Source organism: Fulmarus glacialis, unplaced genomic scaffold (genome assembly GCF_000690835.1).
Source record: "Fulmarus glacialis isolate BGI_N327 unplaced genomic scaffold, ASM69083v1 scaffold1288, whole genome shotgun sequence".
Taxonomy (NCBI): domain Eukaryota; kingdom Metazoa; phylum Chordata; class Aves; order Procellariiformes; family Procellariidae; genus Fulmarus; species Fulmarus glacialis.
The window spans coordinates 68,998-87,144 of NW_009229900.1; the positions used below are offsets into that span (position 1 = coordinate 68,998).

Consider the following 18,147-nt stretch of genomic DNA (forward strand, 5'->3'; position numbering starts at 1 on the left):
CCCTTCCTTCAGTTTGGATTTAAGCAAATCCAAACAGAGGGTTTGAGTTTTTCTTCTCCAACTTCTGGACAAGCTTAGATTGTAGATGGAAGCGAGAATCTAGTATTAGTTTTTCTCTATTGGAAGGTTGCCAAAACATATTAGTTTGCTCCCATTTTGCACCTAGCAAAAACTCAGGCCTTTAGAAACTAGAAATTTAGACTAGTCTGATTGTCCAAGTCTACAGTCAACAGGGAAACAGGAACCTCCCATTGTATGACAGGGATCTAAGTGAAGCAAGCAGAATGTTCTTTCCCCTTGTTTATAAAGGGATCGGGTATCACTGGATGAGACAATACAGCTACCTTTTAGATAACCGGTTAAGAGATGACAACCTTAATGCTTTATCACTATAACTCTCTTGATGTAACCACCAGCACTTCTGTCTCTTTGGTTCTGGCATAACTATTTGCTCTTGCTGAAAAAAGCCCCAACATCTGTATTGAAGCAGAAAAACAACTAGTTTTGATTTGCTTTTGTTTTAAGAAGAAAATAGTTTCACGATGTACTGAAAGGGCATTTTATCAGAAGTTGCATCTTGTGAAATTAAACAATCTCAAAAAACCCCTGCAAAGCCCCACCAACCCCCTCCACTCTGAGCTGATTATGTTGACCTTATTAGCTATTCACTTAGTTCTAGGCAGCTTTAAGCAAAGACTTACACCATTACTAGCTCCCACCTCACATTCCTGAAACATGAGATCCCAGCAAGACAGTGCTAAATGTCAAAATCAACTAGCCAAGCCCTACAAATTAACCACCTTACCAGATGTGTAGGCAGAAGGGTCCAAAACCCCAGAAAGCACTTCTTTAAGAACATCTACACAGTAGTTGGAAGCACAGTCCAAGAATCTCAACTTGAAAAGAAGAAACATCCAGAAGAGAAGAAAAGGCCATTTTATATTCCCCAGTAATCCCTGATTTACAGAGAAACAGATAATGCAGCCTTCAAAATCTCTTCCGTTAAACAACTTCCTCTTGTGCAAGGCAGCTATTCATTTAACAGCACTTAAATAATAATCCCTCATACAGCAGTCATCAGTTACGGCAGTAGGAGAGATTTTTTAAAAAGTACCTTGCTTTCTGACTGACAGTTACCAGATTCTACAATCCCTGGGAAAACAAAAACCAAAAAAACCCAACCAACCAGACAAACAAACAAACAAAAAAACCCAAAACACACCAAAGAGGGGATAGGCCTAGAAATATGAATTTCTCAGAAGCTTCTAGTTGACAAACAAACAAAAAAACGCAAAACACACCAAAGAGGGGATAGGCCAGGAAATATGAATTTCTCAGAAGCTTCTAGTTTTATAAAGCTTTTTTTTTTTCTCCTGGATTAGCTGTTCTGGTTTGCATTTTAGAAATTTACTTAAGTTCTTGGCAAAAACTTAACAAAGTAAAAATTTTTACAGTAGCTGGACCTACTTTATATGAATGCATATTGGAACATTATAAAGTAGAACTGCAAACCACAAAATCAAACCACAACTTAGTAAAACTATAAATTGCTATGCATAGACGGGACTGACTTTTTTCCAGATAGGAAAACTCTGAAAATATTGGAATATATTACATCTAAATTGAGCTTTCTACTACTGTTTTCTGCAACACCAACAGTGATACATCCTAGTACATACAACCTGACATATTCATTAATGATTTATGAATCTGGCTTCTCTGTTATCTCAGAGCTCTCAGTATATTTCCTGGCCATTCGTTAGACTGTGTTACTGGGGATGACTTGTTTTTTTACCTTGTACAGAGTATATTTCTTGGCCATTCGTTAGACTGTGTTACACACTTTTAGGGATGACTTGTTTTTTTACCTTGTACAGAACTAAAGCTTTGGCTATGCATGAATACAGGCCTGGACATACGACTAATCTAACAAAAACTACACCTATTTATCATTTTCAAAGGATGCAGCCTTTGCAAAGAAATATGAAAGTTCAGATCTATCTCCATGCAAGACTTGGCCATTCGTTAGACTGTGTTACACACTTTTAGGGATGACTTGTTTTTTTACCTTGTACAGAACTAAAGCTTTGGCTATGCATGAATACAGGCCTGGACATACGACTAATCTAACAAAAACTACACCTATTTATCATTTTCAAAGGATGCAGCCTTTGCAAAGAAATATGAAAGTTCAGATCTATCTCCATGCAAGACATAATAAATTTAATTGTCATCAGATCACTTAATTTGACGGTGAGAGCTTTAGGTGTCAGTCACTGAACAAAATCAGCTGCAGCGCTCTAAGGGCATGTAAAGCAGCATTGGCAGAAGTCTGCATTTCACCCACCCCTTTTACAGAATGGTGCCTTAGTGTAAATCCAATTTTATTTTTGGCTTAAAAGAATAGAGCAAACTATGACTATGGATACCTATGGATAAAACACATGTTCTGCTTTGCCTTTGTGTTCCAAAGACAATTACTGTCTACTCCAATAGAGAAATGGGATGGGGAAGCAAGGGAAGAAATATTTCACACAGCTGAATGTTCCTATCTGCCAAGGTCTTTTAAAAACAAAGAAAAAGGAAGTGAAAACCAATCCTGCTATATCTTACCATTCTACCCCCAAATCCACCAAACATCACCCTAAAAGACTGTAGGAAATTTGCACATAAAATATTATCTGAGTTCTGCAAAACGCTCCAACCCACCCTAAATCTTATATCTGCTGAAATAATGGGACTCCAAAAAAAGCAAAGCACAGAGGACTGACTAGATGTAGGCTGCAGGTGGGAGGCTAGTTAAAATGCCTGCGCTAACAGTTGCTCTCTATTTGCCACTCACTTTTTGATTACTTTCTGCCATATTGCTTTTCCCATTTGTTTTTATTATAGATGCATCTGGAGCATTACAAGTTAATCATTTTTAAGATAACCAAGAAGCTAGCTTATCTTTTTTAATAATAAAAAAGGTGAAAGTTAAACTCCAGCTGCAGATAAAACACAGTAACAGGCGTAGGTTCTAGATAGGATAAAATAAAACACAAAACAATTTTGTAATGGAATTATGGAAACATTACTTTTCGTATGATGAGATAAAGATTCACCAAGGAATGACAGTAATTCCTCCACAGGAGCACTGCATGAGTCACTCATTCAAAAAAATGAAGTTAATGTCTTAGTAAGCAAACACAATCCCCAAAATAACTACCTTCTAATTATAATATTGTATATTCTTAGGGATATCTTAGCAACAGTTATTTCATTCATTATCATTAAAATATCTAAACATAAAATCTGTTCCAATCTTAATGCAATGCAAACTAAAGGTTAGAAAGTGATTCAATGATCTGAATAACACTCAGATAGGGTGGTGAAAACAAAATATAATCAAATGTATTTATAAAGTTCATTGAGTAGGTAAGGACCATTGTCATGTTTACAACAGAGGTTATGACAAGATCCAGCACACGAGACCAATGTAATCTTAGGCATAGAGAAAGTTATGACAATAAGAAAAAAAAACAAGCAAAAAATCCAAAGGATTACTCAATTCATTTTTATCAATGACACACAAATGCTGGAACAAAGCTACCCTTTCTATAACGAAGCAATTTATGTTTAGAATTTAGATCCTGTACACATAAAAACAAACCATTATGTTTTTATTTTTAATGCTATTATCATCTTTAAAGTAAATGCTACTATTTTCTTTCTCTATATAAACATGTAATAAAACATGACAAAAAGCAAGCTATTGACTAATGTCTGAATACACTTGTAAGAAAAGGTGATGTAGGAAGGAACAAGCAGAATCCTTATGAAGAATAATACTTTGAATAATAGTAAAATCATTGCATTAGAAACTCTTGTGCTGAGGAGATCTGAGGGCAAGATTAAAATACAGGTTCAAAACAGCTGATCTGCAATAATTTCAAAGCATACCACACACCTGCTCAATCAACTTGCTTCAACTGGACCATCTGCATGAGCAAGTACTACTAAAATTCAGAAAACACTATAGAAGTGGGCTTATTTCTAAGAGGATCATCTTGTGCAATGAGATGTATACAAAAGCAATTAAATGGAAAAAAAAAAGTATCACAGTTATCAGGTTGATATATGCTGCACGTATCCTAGTCGAGCACCCACTGCCTCGATGTAAATCACACAAATAGCCCGAGATATATGATAAAAGCGAATTAGTGATGCTTATGGGCTGTGATCTGCTATGTGTGTGAACTACGCTGCAGACATGTGCCAAGTGCCTTAACACTCAGCCAAACATGAGGTTTTCGTATTTAGAACTGACAATGGTGTAACAGGTTGAGAGCACATAATGTCAGGGGAAAATACTCGTCATTTGTATCTCACACCTCCTGTTTGCTGAACAACTACAAGCTCTAGATCATGTGGTCCATTAATAATCAAGACAGTCACTACCAGCTTCATAATTTGTACCTAAACTGGGCACATCTATTTCAGAATATAGCAAACTGTAGTGTGTCACCCCCCACCAACTGCTGAGTTAAACATTTAGATGGAATTAAAAAAAAAAAACCCAAAACAATAGAAGAAATCCCACAACACTTAACCCCTCCCCAAACCAGTAACCAAACCAATCCCACTGACTTCTGTGAAATGATGCTGACTCAAAGCCTCTCATAGCCCAGCTCCTGTAAGTCAGGTAGCCAAACTGTTAAAATCAGAAAATAGTAAACAAAATCCTGAGAAGAATCACAGACTTTCTATCTGGAATACCTCTACCCCTTCTCCTTCCTCCATTCTCCCCAGCTGCTGCTAGTACAGTGATCTTTCCTGATACCAGGAAAAAATGTTTCTGCCTGGAAGACCGGAGTGCTGTACAGCTTTCAGAGACAGTTTTTCAGCCCACATTTCCGAGAAACAGAAGTTTAGGTGAAAAAAGTCCAGAACATTTCTGGTGTTGACAACGTTCTTCAGTGGGGAGCAGGCTGACTTCAGTTATGACCCACAACTCAAGAGCTTTTCTGGCTTAGGGAATTAAAAGCATTTTTCTCAACTGCTGTGGAGATCACACGGCCCTGTGTACATCATGCCAGGCTATAGGAAGACTATGAATCATTCAAGAACCTCAATTTTCTTTACGAGCCTTCAGTCTATCAGACTGAACAAAGCAGGCCAAGATGGCCTCAGATGGGATTAACAGGAGACCTTCACGATGGAATAAACTGCTCTTTTATGACAGACTTCACATCATAATTCCTTTGGAAATGCTAGCACGGGAGAGAAAAGAAAAAAAAAAAAACAAAACCCCAAAACAAACCAAAAACCAAGCAGGAATCCCACCTTGTTGTTGACAGTTGCAGTGACTCAGAGGAACTAACTGGAATTTGGAAGTCATCAAATTTGTTGTGGGAGACGTTACTCTGATAGCATGTACAAAGAGTTTGAAAGAAACATGCCGAGCATGCTTTAGGAGTTTCTGGGTCTGCCGTGACAGCTAAGAAAGCCACCTGCATAGCTTCCAAATAAATAAATAAATCCTCTTAAATAAATAAATTAGTCCAAGAGCAAACCCACAAGTCTAAAAGTAGGTTGGTTCAGGATGCAGAGAGTCCTAAGTTCTATCACTTATCTTCAGGTGCTACCAGCTATATCTTCTAGTCACCTAAACATCTGGGATAAACATGAGAAATATGAGGCCACACAGGGTAAATATTCAAGCATTCATCCAGAAAAGCAGGCGATTTTAAAAAGGCCCAAGTAATTTGCTTGCTATAAATAGAAGTAAGTAATTTTAAAAGGTACAGATTGTGAAAATATCTGAATCTTTTCAAATATTGTTTTCACCGAGATTCACATGAAGCTTTGCGCATTCCCTTCTATTTTGCTGCATGAGATGCACCCTGGGTTGCATGGTTCTGTGTTCCTGAGTCACCTTGTGGACTGCCTTTTACCGAAGCTGCTTATTCGATCAATCCTGATGGTTTTGGGGAGAGTGCACCATAAAAAGTTAATATTGACGTAGAGCATTTTCCTCTGTCATTTGCTGATGACTTGAGGATGCAAGGTTGACATGAAGTAATTTTTTTTGTTTTTAATAGAACAGTGGCAGTTTTACCCTATAAGGCCTCATTCTGAAAATAGATTTTTGATGATAGTCCCATGCTTTTTTAAAACACTTTGACACTTTAATGCTTACTTTAACTTTGACAAAAATGCAAAGATCTTTATGGCCAATGCCTTTTGCCCACAATGTTCTGCACACTGCTTTGCTTGTACAGTATTTTGCTAAGCCACGGTTTGCAAAAATGAGATTACTACATGTAGGGAACTTGTTGGGACATTTCAAAAGTTTAGCATTCCAAGTTATTAAATCTCACATAAAATACGTGCAAAACCAAATAAAACCCAACCAAATACAATCCTCTCTCTTTCCCCTGGGCACAGGAGGTGAGGGGGGTAAAGAGGGAACCAAGAACAAATGAACCTAGGAACTATTATCATCTAGATAAGCACCCGCAGAAATTAGATTTTACAAAACATCAAACCAAAATAAAGTAAAATAATCTTCCTGAAAAGCAAGACAGAACTTATTTCCATCATCCATCATAGATGGAAAATTAAGTGTCTACGTGAAAAGTTTGTGCTCTCTATTCAGCCATTCTGGACAGGAACAAATTCCTAACTTTGGAGCTGTGGGAGAACCTACCCCCTTTTTTGCCTACACAGTGGTCTAAAACTCTTGCTACAGAAGTGGTTATAAAAGCTTGCTATACTTAGTATGAGCTTTTATTTTCTTTTCCTGCAATGTTTGTTACATTTGGAGTGTATAAAGACCTTTTAGGCCCTCAGACACAATGGTCTACTGCTCATTGGATGGAAAGAGACCAGTGTACCTGAATTATGTGGCTGACAGCTAAGATACTTAATTTGCAACAGTGGCCTTAAAATTTGTCTTAAGAAAGCAAAGCAGGGTTTTTGTGGCTCAAAATCATTCAATTTTCAATAAAGCCCTTAAACCTCTCTGTGTCTAGATGCTTCCTCTGCTCACTGTGAGAGGAAATTATCCTAATTTCACATTTCTTACCACTTTACTGCTACTCCACCCACTGACAGTTTGTCCTTTCATTGCGTGTACTACGCTCATTCACCACTGGTGAAAGGCTGCATTTATGGACGGTTTACATCCTGCTAAACTCTACAGCATTCACACAATGTTACCTCCTGCCGCACTACCCTGACTATACCTCTCACAAAGACAGCACTTTCACTGGAGAGGAGCATAATACAAGATGGACAGAGGAGAGACTTCAGCACCATTTATACACTGTTACAACAATGCTTGAAGTTTCTGATCTGCAGCACAACCTCTCCCAACACTACTCTAGCGTCACCGATGATCATTGGGAATCACTTCCCAATGAACAGTATATACTCTGAGAACCTTACTGACTCTGTCCTGAGGGTTGTGTGGACAATAATTAAAAATCAAAACCACATGAAAATTGCTGAACAGATCCTCCAGAGAATTATGGGTGAAAAAGAGCTGGGGATATGTGAACGGGAAAATTAGTTCTCACAGGACTGAGTTTTCTTGATGTTTTTTAAGCTTTTAACTCTTCTGTGCAATAACAGATGTACAAACAGGATGCAATTCTTGTACTCAAACTATCTGTGTACAAACAACTGGAATACATACACAGACTCAAAGCGTTCTCTTCAATTTATTTAGTAACATAAGCAATTTTCCAAAACTGCAAAAACTGAAGTTTCCTTTGCAAATTGCTTAAAAAGAAAGTTATGCAGAAAAGCCAGGAAGTAGGAATAGTACTTGGGGAAATGCAGGAAGCACGGAAATTACTAAGGGGAACACAAATTTCAGACAAACAAACAAACGAGCAGAGGGAAGCTATAAATGTCTGTACCAGTGAAGGGAGACACTTTTCAGATAACTCAAGCGCCAGATGACTGTGACTGGGGATGTGCAGAAGAATTACACTTAGTTTTTCAAGACTTTTTACTGGAAGATTTCTTAGGCTTTATTATATGCACTGTTCCCTTTGTAATTATTACACTTACTTCTATCACTAATAATGTGCATAAATCTACTGTTTGTCATGTTCATAAAGCACTTAATAAACCTCCTCTGAAGGAAGGAAATCGCGCTGCTTGGAAATTTACTAACTTGGAGAGAGAGGCAAAAAGAAGCTATTCTTAGCATATACACATCACTCCTAGTTCTCTGACGTATCAGCAGTGGTTCGACCAGAGTTGACGTGAGAATAAATGCATATGGCACCTGCCTGGAAAGGTATTTGAATAAACAGAGATGTGCCCTGACAGCTACTTAAAACATAAATACTTTCCAAGCTGAAATCCCAGTAGTGGCCAATCTGTCAATAGCCAACATTACTGTATATCTAGAAAGGCATTCACCCACCACTAAAAAAGGGTCATATTTGGAATAGACTATATTAGGCACTCTGCACTGGTGATTCTGTACAACAGGATCTCAGACAACGAGTAAAGAAGGTTTACGGACTGCAATGAGAGCGGATGTTAATTTTCATTTAAATATAACAGCCTTCGTTGGAATATGGTCAGAATGTTGTGACTGTAAGTGGACAAGATACTGGTTTTACATCTTATCCAAAAGGCAAGCAATTGGTATTTCTGGAACTGCAAAGAACAACATAAGAAAGCAATGTTACATTTCAGGTTTTTAAAACATTATTTATTGCCTTCAGTATTTAATGTAAAGATTAGCTACTTATCATAATGTATCAATGGAAACAAAATAGATAAAGTGCAGAGTAAAGTGCAAATCTATACATAAAATTCATTAATCATTCCTCACCTGATCTTCTTCTCCACCACCTTCTTCATCGTATTTCAGAATGTTGTCCCTCACATCATCTTCTGGATCAATCAAGAGCTGCTTTGCCTGACGCTCTTTATCTCGGCGTTTCATCCATACCACGAACATTAAAACTAAAACTACATTGCAAAAAGGGAAGACACAAAACCGTATCTTGATTCTGAAGTACAGCCATGGAAAATTGTACAAATTTAACACCAAGATTAAAAAAAAAGAAAAAAGCCAAGAAAGATGGCTTTGACTGTTCTGGATGAAGTTTGTTTGTTTGTTTGGTTTTTTGGTTTTTTTTTTTCCCAAATAAAAAATATCATAGAAGGCAGCTTAAGCAAGAGATGTTTAAACTCAGGCTACTACAGGCAATTTGATTTGTAAATCAATCACATATTCAAGGTCAGAAGTCACAAACCCATTCCACATCTGCAAAATAAACTTGTCATGAAAAGAAGTAAGAAAGACCAAGCTTCATAAACCACTGGGTTCAGAAGGGAATCTCTCCAGTAGTGGCAAGAATTCTACAAGATTATGTTATTTATATTTTTTTCTGCTATGTCCCCAGCATTTATACAGTTTAAGTAATTCTGATGTTTGAACATCACCAAGCTTAGGCCATTTTGGTATACAGCTCAGCAGTCCACGAGAACAGACCATATTGTTGCCTAAGTCTAGATTTATGTTTAGAAGCAACAGTAATCAAGGTTTAGGAAAACGCAGTGGCATTTAGAGCTATATATTTCTAATCTTTAATCTCAACAATTTCAAGTTATACTGTTTGTTTACAAACTAAAGCTTGTTAAAGAAAACCGAATGAGAAACAAAACAGAATAAATGTGAGTAAACAAATTCCTAATACAATAGGCATTTTTCCAATCACAACCATCTTCATGGGAAGAAATTCCAATGTATCTAGAATGTCAATATATGAAGAGTATCTTAAAGGATTTGATAGTTTCAATAAGGCTCTGTGAATTCAATACCTAACATTTTAAGAGTATCCTGTACCAGGAAAATAATTGTACTGTGCTTGTGTACAGCCATGGGCTTAGCCAGGCTCAAATTATTTATTTATTTATTTATTTATTTTTAGATTACCCCTTTCCATCATTTTGTATGTTCTGGACTGGTGCACAGTATACTCTGAACAGATTAATCCCTTCCTTGTGTTCCACCACAATCAGAAATCAGTTAACCATAATGTGTAGGAGAGCTAGCATCTAATTTACTACACTGGACAGACACTTAGTCATGATGTTTAGTCATTTCCCTTATTGAATGCGCTTGACACAAAAATAAAATACTAGCACAGCTTTACGTAATACTTAAACACACATACACATCTCTGTTCCTGCATGGCTGCCTGCTTGTCGGGCCTTATATGAAGGGCTGTGATGTACTACTTTCCAAAATCATCAAATAGCCTACTTACATTAATCTGAAGCGCAACAGTACTAACACCAGACCACTCCTTAAAGGCACTGTTACATGCTGTGGGTGGCGTCAAATCATGCAGTACCAGCAGCACAAGAGAGACTAGATGTCTGGGGGCTAATCACATCTTCAACCTGCTCACTCACTGATGTAACGTAACAAGTGCCAATGGGCATAGATGGAAAATCTCTGTCACAAACCCACTGTGGGGCTTGACTGCCATGCAAGTGCTAGATACAATCTGTCTCACAGACTCCTAATCCTTTGCCATCAGAAATTTTTCATATTTGTCCAAGACATCAAACTAAGCAGCAATAATTCTTGGACTTGAGTCTTTAATCACTCCCCTGTCTCTGTCAAGGTACATGCGACTAAAAAATAAGGTGATACTTGCAAAACAAAGGAGTTAGGATTAAGAGATCTATCTACTCACTGAGCAAGATGATGATACAAAGCAGAATTGCAATGATGGCACCAGTGCCCAGCCCTGCGCCAACGATCCGGTCAACGTCAGTGCAATCTCCATTTATGTCACATTGGCAAACTTTCACTTTCAGCACGGAAGTGCTAGATGCATGTGGATTTCCAGAATCTGTAATTACTATGGGCACATCATAGATACCAGCCTCCAGGAACCTGATCCTTAAAGAGAGCTGGGCGTGATCACCTGTGTGTGAAAATAAGGCACTTGTTAAAAAGTAATGTGGGTTTAAAATGGTATTGGCAAAAATGGCTCATCTTTGAGCTCTGTGTTAACTTATTGTTCAAAGGTACATGACACTCAGGATAACAGACTTCTTTATTACTGTGAACATCTTTTCTTTCTTAAAATTTCTTGTTTTTTGGGAAACTTATTAAGCACTAAGGTGCTTTGCTATTCATACTGACCAAATTCACGTACGTTGTGAAGTAACACCAAAGTAAAATACAGAAAAGTATATGCAATAGTTTCTTTAAAATGATTAAGATTTCTATAATGTTAATTACCACTAATTCGAACAATAGTCCAGTTCCTTTTAATACTAGCAGGTGTGTCAGGCAGCTCAAAGGCAAACGGGCCTGCATTTGGATCTATGTCAGGGTCTACAGCAGTGATGTTAATAGCGTTAGGCTGTAGTGTTTCACAAGTCGTGGCTTCTTTCGGATTCACTTGGGGGGCATTATCATTGATGTCCAGCAGGTATATCTGAAGTGTGCCAGTTCCGCTCATTGGAGGGATTCCTTAAAAAAAAGAAAATGGTATTGAGTCTGTTTCCAATTGGAAAGTTACTTAACCGAAGCTATACCAACACTCTTCAATTACCACGTACATATGTTCAGCTCAGTTTTGGGATTCTGTCTCTACCAAGCCAATCTAACACTGTCACTGCTCCTGCTAACACACAAATTCTTACGTAGTCTGTCCTCAGAAAAACTGCCCTACTTAGCAAAAATCAGCAAATAACTGTAGATCCACAGATCAGGGACTCAATTGCTTTAATGACTAGACAGCCAGTACCTCTCCAGAGACAGTCCACATCAAATGCTTCAGAGAAAAAGGTGCAAAATTGTCATAGTTTATCCTCTGGAGAAATTATTTTATAACTTTGAAGACTCAGGATTACCCCTTACCACAAGTGTGCTATTTAAATTCTTTCTAATACTGACTTTCAGCACGCTAATCCTAGACATTCTTGCTATCCATATCGAATGTGTGATGCTTCCGTAAACCTTGCTAAAGTCACACATTTATGTGAACATGCGGCACCGAATTCCTCAGTATAATTAGCAATGGTTCTCATTCCACCCCCACTCCCCCTACAATCTTCCAGTTCCATTTAATTTTGTTCTCCAGAACAGAGCCAAAAGGATAGAAGTAGTTGATCTAGCTTTGTTATACTGTATCAGTTTGCAAAATTTTACCATTTGTCTTCTCTCCAAGGTAAATAGCCCCAGCGTTTCAGTTTTCCCCTCTAATGCGAGAATGTTCCTAACTGCACCTGTCCATCTTTCTGCTATCAGCTATGACCAGTACAGTACTCCAGTCAAACTCAAAGGACTCGTTTGTGAGCAGACTGTTGTCATTAACAAACTGACAATGAAAAGACACTCTTCCCTCTGCACTATTGTAGCCTGAATGTGGAAAAATACAATACCCCTCCCCTCAACACGTTACTCCCCATAAAGTTCACTCATGCTGTGCATACACTCAGCCTACTGCACTCCTGTGCTGGTTTTTTCAGTTTTCTGTAAACTCGGCTAATGTAACTAAGCCAGTACCTTTCTCCAAACTGAGAGAATTATTTTTCAGCCTATTTCCAGAGTAGCTGGCAAATATACAAAGTCTGATACTAATACAGACTTCCGCCCAGATGTATTCTAAGCATATCTTGTTTTCTGCCCTGGTAAAATTGAATGCCATTCAACCACACAGAAGTAAGCTTTTTGAAAACATATACAATGTTGCTACATACCATTATCAGAAGCAAGAAACGTTGCATTATACATATTGTTTTGCACATATATTGACTCTCTGTCCAAAACAGCTGTAGTAGTTATTTGTCCATTAACAGGGTCAATTTTCAGCCAGTTTGCAGGATCTGAAAGTTTTGAGTACCTGTGTATTTGATCACAAGACGTGTTATTTGTCTGCAAACATAAATATTGACAACAAAGACGATACTAGTATTTTAATTTGTATTCTGAACACATTTTTGGAATTTGTAGACAATATTTCACAAAATTCCATTTATTAAGCCTTGTCGCTAAAATTCTTGAAAAGACATATTAAAACCAGTCCTACATTTAGATCATTGAAATGCCCTTCCATGTAAGTTATCATGTAACTGGAGTAAATCATACAATTACCATAAACTATACAACATTCATATTCAGACTCAATTAAAGTATTTCATTAAGGACCCCTCTTGCTTGTTCTATACTTACAGAGCTGTTCATGCTAACTTTTACCTTACCAGAGTGCTGAGAGCAGGAGAGACGTAATAATGCATAAAGAGTGCTAGAGTAGCACTAACTTGTGTTATTCTAGGGCTTTCACTATCACTTAAAGCTAATTTTTTAGAGGCCCTGGTTTTACTGCATGGTTCTCATCTTAATTTGAAAGAGGAGTGTCTTTCAAAATCATCCTTCTATCTGATAAATTTGCCCTTTGACATTAATCAAGTGCAAGCTATCTTAGGTAATTAAAAATGCATATATTCTTAAGTCCTCATGCTATCATGTCTATGATGGTTATGTCCAGAAATGAGTAAAATATCAGCAACAGCTAACCAAAATTAAGAGAAAATAAAATTGTAAGTACCTTGATTTTGAACGGAAAGACAGAATGTAAGTTCTGGAGTTTCCTCCACATGAGCTAAAAAAGCCTTCAGATAAGCTAGGAACCTGAGTCCTGGCCCAAGGCTAGTCGCTGTGCCTTAGCTTTGCAATCAGTGACCATGTTTTAAATGAGGTATGTGAAAGTATGCTTTAAGATTTCCATATTTTATCCTCTTCACTTCTCTCTTTTAGCATAGTTTTACACATTAGACAAATGATGATCAAATTATGATCATAGCTATCAGTACAAGAGTTCACAGATGGACAACAATAGCACTTTGCATTGCTGGAGAATAAATGAGAAGAAAACCCTTAAGATTTGGTCAACAATCTGATATGCTTTTGCTGCCGTGTCAAAATTATTATTTAATTTAAATTGCAAATTATCTTAGTTCACACAAGCATGCGTCTACTCTGACTGAATTTGTTGGGATGCCACGTATACTTTAACACTGGTGCGTAACTTCATTCTACCTTGATGAAGTGGGATTTAGCATTAGAATATGACCCAGTTTACACATCTATGAATCCTGGTCAGGTCACCCTCTCTACAGCCAAAAATCCCTTTAGAGAGAGCTGCATAAAAGCTATAGGAGGTATTGGTATAGTTGTGTGCTATGGCAAATGCAGTCATCTCACATGCAGTCTCTTTGCTCCCCATCCATTCTATAACATGGATATTGCATTCCAATTGCTAAATAACTGCAGAATGTTTATATAGACCTTAGAGAGGTTTGCTGCATGTAACGATCTGGATCCTGAGCAGTGAAAGTTGTCAACGTGCTACCAGCAAGTAGCCCTTCTTCTTGACGTACAAGCTTAGGGTTTGGAACAAAATATGGGCTCTCATTCACATCAATGACTGTAATGGACACAGTTGCTGTTGACTGAGGAGGATGCTGAATCCCCTTAGCCAAAGGCACTTGATTTTCCGCAGCTACAGTAAGTACGAACATCCTGTTGGTCTCGAAGTCAATAGGCTGGGAAAAGCAAAGAGCGGGAAGTGTTAACATTTACTCACAATAGTGATGGACACACAATAACATTTTTACTTTAAAGCACATTTTTAAACATTACTTGTACTGCTTTTCTCAGAAATGAGCACAGAGCCTAAAGAGAACACAATCAATGTAACAACCTCAACACGAGACTGGGTTGGGGTTTTGCTTAGCAGCAGCAGTTTTGAAGTCAGAACAGCTAGAAACCTTGTCATTCTTGGATTTAACTTACTCTGGTACTGCCATTAGTGGTAACTGAGGAAACAAGTAGTTTCATCAGAAGATGATGTAGAAACTCCCAGCTTTGTGGCAGGCGCTCACGTGAGCAGATGTGCCTCCTGAGGAGCTCTCCTGGGGAGAGAAACCTGCCTCTCTCTATTACGAGGACGAAGGCTTCCTTCAAACAAGATCATGACCACACCTACCCCCGTAGATCAGAGATTCCCATGCCCTTAGTGTTTTGCTAGAAAGACTGTGTAATCTCAGCTAATCCCACTGCTGGTATACCTACAGCTCCCATCTTCACAGTCCAGACAACCTTCAGTTTGGGGACTTCCTCACTGAGCCAGAAGTCCAATTTAAGGAGGACTAAAAACAGTCTGAGGTTAGAGTTCCTCTGTCGTGTTGCACAGGGATGAAGCATTCCCCGAGACCTGATTCTCCTTAGTACTATGCACTGTACTACCCGCACTGATTCTAGAGTTGAAGGAACCCTGTACCTTACAGGGGCTGTTGGCATGTGACAGTATGAAGTCAGTGACAAGAGACAATCCAATCTTCATTACAGGTTGATAGATCAACTCATTGCACTGCCAATAAAAACTGTAGGCAGGCTTCCATCTCTTCCAATGTCTGGGTGCTTAAAGGAGTGCTGCTGGCCAGACTGCAGAACTGCCATTTACCAACTCAGGCTGATTTTCCTATGCTGTTTAAGAGCCTCTGATTTCAGATGGTACAGCTGGCCCCCTTCCGAAGAGCCCCATTGTTCTCTTGCATTTGCAGGAAAAAGGTCCTCTTCCAATGAGGCTCCCTCATGCTGCTACTGTTGTTAAACCAGGTCAGATGTAGCAAAGCACTGAGATGCTCTGGCAGTAGAGGGGATAGAATTTGTTAAAAATAAATTTGTAAGTGAGCAAAGCTATATCAAACAGGTTAGAGATCTGGAATCTTAAGCTTGCTTCTCTTTATACTACTTCAGTTTAATCTGAGCGTTTTTTAAATTCACTTTTCCAGACATTTCTAGTTTGATACCATTCCTAGATCTGAAAAAGATGCTTATATGCCTAATTACAAAGCCCAGACACTCACATAATTCTGCAATATAACAATTGGTACCTCTGGAAGCGCTGTTATAAAACAGACAGTTCTTAAAGGGGAAAAAAACCCTAGTGTGAATTACCACTACAGTTGTACAAAAATTGTATCTTTTTCCCAACTAGATACCGCGAAGATTTAAAAAAAAAAAAAAAGGGGGGGGGGAGGAAAAGAAGTGGGGGGAAAGTGAATGTTTTAATCTCCAAATGGGAACATTGGCATCTCACACTTGACTTTGTAAGTGGATCAGCAAAAACCAGAACAGGCCAACTCAGAGATGAGACACTTATCAGAGGGCCATGAGGAAAGGTGGCTACTGCTTGACAGGTTTAATTATAGAATGACATTGTTATTATTGCTTGAAATAAGTCACTCCTCAACACAGAGCTGTGTTGGCTACAGAATGAAGATAGACAGGTTATTCCATAAAAGGTATTTAAATGAGGTCTTAAAAATAGCCAGTCTTTAAAAGCCTCTTGTAGAAGTAGCCTCCCACCTATCATTTTTTGCTTTCTGATTGTGCCTTGACTGCCTATATCTGTTCCTTATTGGGAATATGTTGACATAAAACCCACAGACAACAAGCGTGACTACTAATGAAGCCCAGGAGGTAGGAAGCTGTTCCTTTACACTAGCAACAAATGCTAAGCAAATGCTTTTTCACAGAGTAGTTCCTACCTTTTGGCAAATAAAGCTTCAAAATTTGTCATTTTCAACAACCTAGCCTGGTTTTTAAAACTGATCAGTTGGAATACTACTGATAGCATAAGCAAGGAAACGCTCCAAGAAACTGATGGCTTACTTCCACGAGACAGATGGTGCCCATCCATTCTACTTTCCAGACTCCTGCTGGCCTCAGGAGTTCATATTTTCCCTTTTCACACTTCTTCCATCTCTGCTTAATTCTCTGAAGCGCAAGCATCTCTTACCTTCACAACAGTCACCAGCCCATCGTTGCTATTGGGATCGGTCAGGATGGCAAATCGACCTGTCGGGTCTCCTCCGGTCATTCGGTACATCGCATTCCACGCAGGCGTGTGGGGCTGATCTTTATCCGTTACCGTCAGATTCGCTACGATCACATCCACCCTGTTTTCCGGTACTTCCCCGTAGAACTGCAAAAACCAAGAAAGCATTTTACCTCAGCTGCAGAAGCACACAAGACCCACGCCATACTGAACTTTCATCAACGTTAGGGAGCGCATCTCTCTTCACTGGAGCTCTGACAATTTCTGTAACTAAGTTTACCTGAGGCCACCTAGAAAACTATGGTTTGATTCCCTTGTCAGCTTTTGCCTTTTGGCCTAAGCATAATACCGTATCTAAGGGATATATGTTCTGCACGTATTTCAATTCTGCCTGCCAGTACACTATTTAATAAGTAATAAATATTTACTGTCTGTGAATATAATAAGAAAAGCGGGGAAGGGTTATAAACATGCACATCCTTCAGTTACTCCCACCCTGTACTTACAGTCATGGCGGTGAACTCTGGAGGATTGTCATTGACATCTGTCACAGCGATGACAGCAGTTGCTGTGTTTGAAAGACCATATGTTGGGTTTCCTTCCATGTCCGTAGCTTGAATTATTAACGTATATTGTTGTACTTTCTAAAACACAAAATGACACCAACGTAAGTTTTAAACAAAACTAACATCACCGTAGGACAGCAGGTATTTCCAAAATTGCACTTCGCTAAGCAATGGAGCCCATCACACCATTTATTCTAGTTAGTGTCACCTGAAATGACAGGAGCAAAGTTTGTGCCACAGGAATACAGCACTGGGTTGCATCTCACCACACTGAACTACTGCTTGATTTTCTTCAAATATCACTGAGACAAGAGCAGACTGCCTGCCTCCTACTGTCAAAATCAAAAACACTTTATACAGTTAATGCTGCTATCACAGATTTAACAACGCTCTTCAAATGGGAAAAAAACAAGAGCGCAGTTTATACTAAAACACCGTAAGTCCTCAAAAGCATTTAAGAGAACTGAGCCAAGGTAGGTTTGTTGGCCAAACGGCCACAACTGCCAAGGTTTTGTTTCCGCCAAGTCCAAGTATAAAACCGCTGTTGCAACTTCTTGCAATCGCTATGGAAACCAAAGATGTCAAGGCTAACAGAGACTAGTAAGGGCACTGGGAGAAAGGGGGAGGGAACAACCACACGGGCTATTTCCATAAATGTCAAACACCCCGGCCGAAGATGGCCGCCACCTCCTCCCCCC

The 18,147-nt window shown here is 38.7% G+C and overlaps 1 protein-coding gene across 1 annotated transcript in view; it reads right to left on the reverse strand.

Moving 5' to 3' along the window:
- CDH2 (cadherin 2, type 1, N-cadherin (neuronal)) overlaps nt 1-17,523 on the reverse strand; it is a 29,613-nt gene extending 12,090 nt beyond the window's left edge. Inside the window, exons 1-7 of the mRNA XM_009583996.1 lie at nt 17,390-17,523; nt 16,845-17,030; nt 14,327-14,583; nt 12,739-12,881; nt 11,273-11,506; nt 10,719-10,952; nt 8,840-8,979 (exon numbers count right to left, since the gene is read on the reverse strand). Coding sequence (XP_009582291.1) covers nt 8,840-8,979; nt 10,719-10,952; nt 11,273-11,506; nt 12,739-12,881; nt 14,327-14,583; nt 16,845-17,030; nt 17,390-17,488 — 1,293 coding nt within the window. The 5' untranslated portion in view covers nt 17,489-17,523. The remainder of the gene's footprint in view (nt 1-8,839; nt 8,980-10,718; nt 10,953-11,272; nt 11,507-12,738; nt 12,882-14,326; nt 14,584-16,844; nt 17,031-17,389) is intronic.
- Between the last annotated feature and the right edge of the window lie 624 nt (nt 17,524-18,147).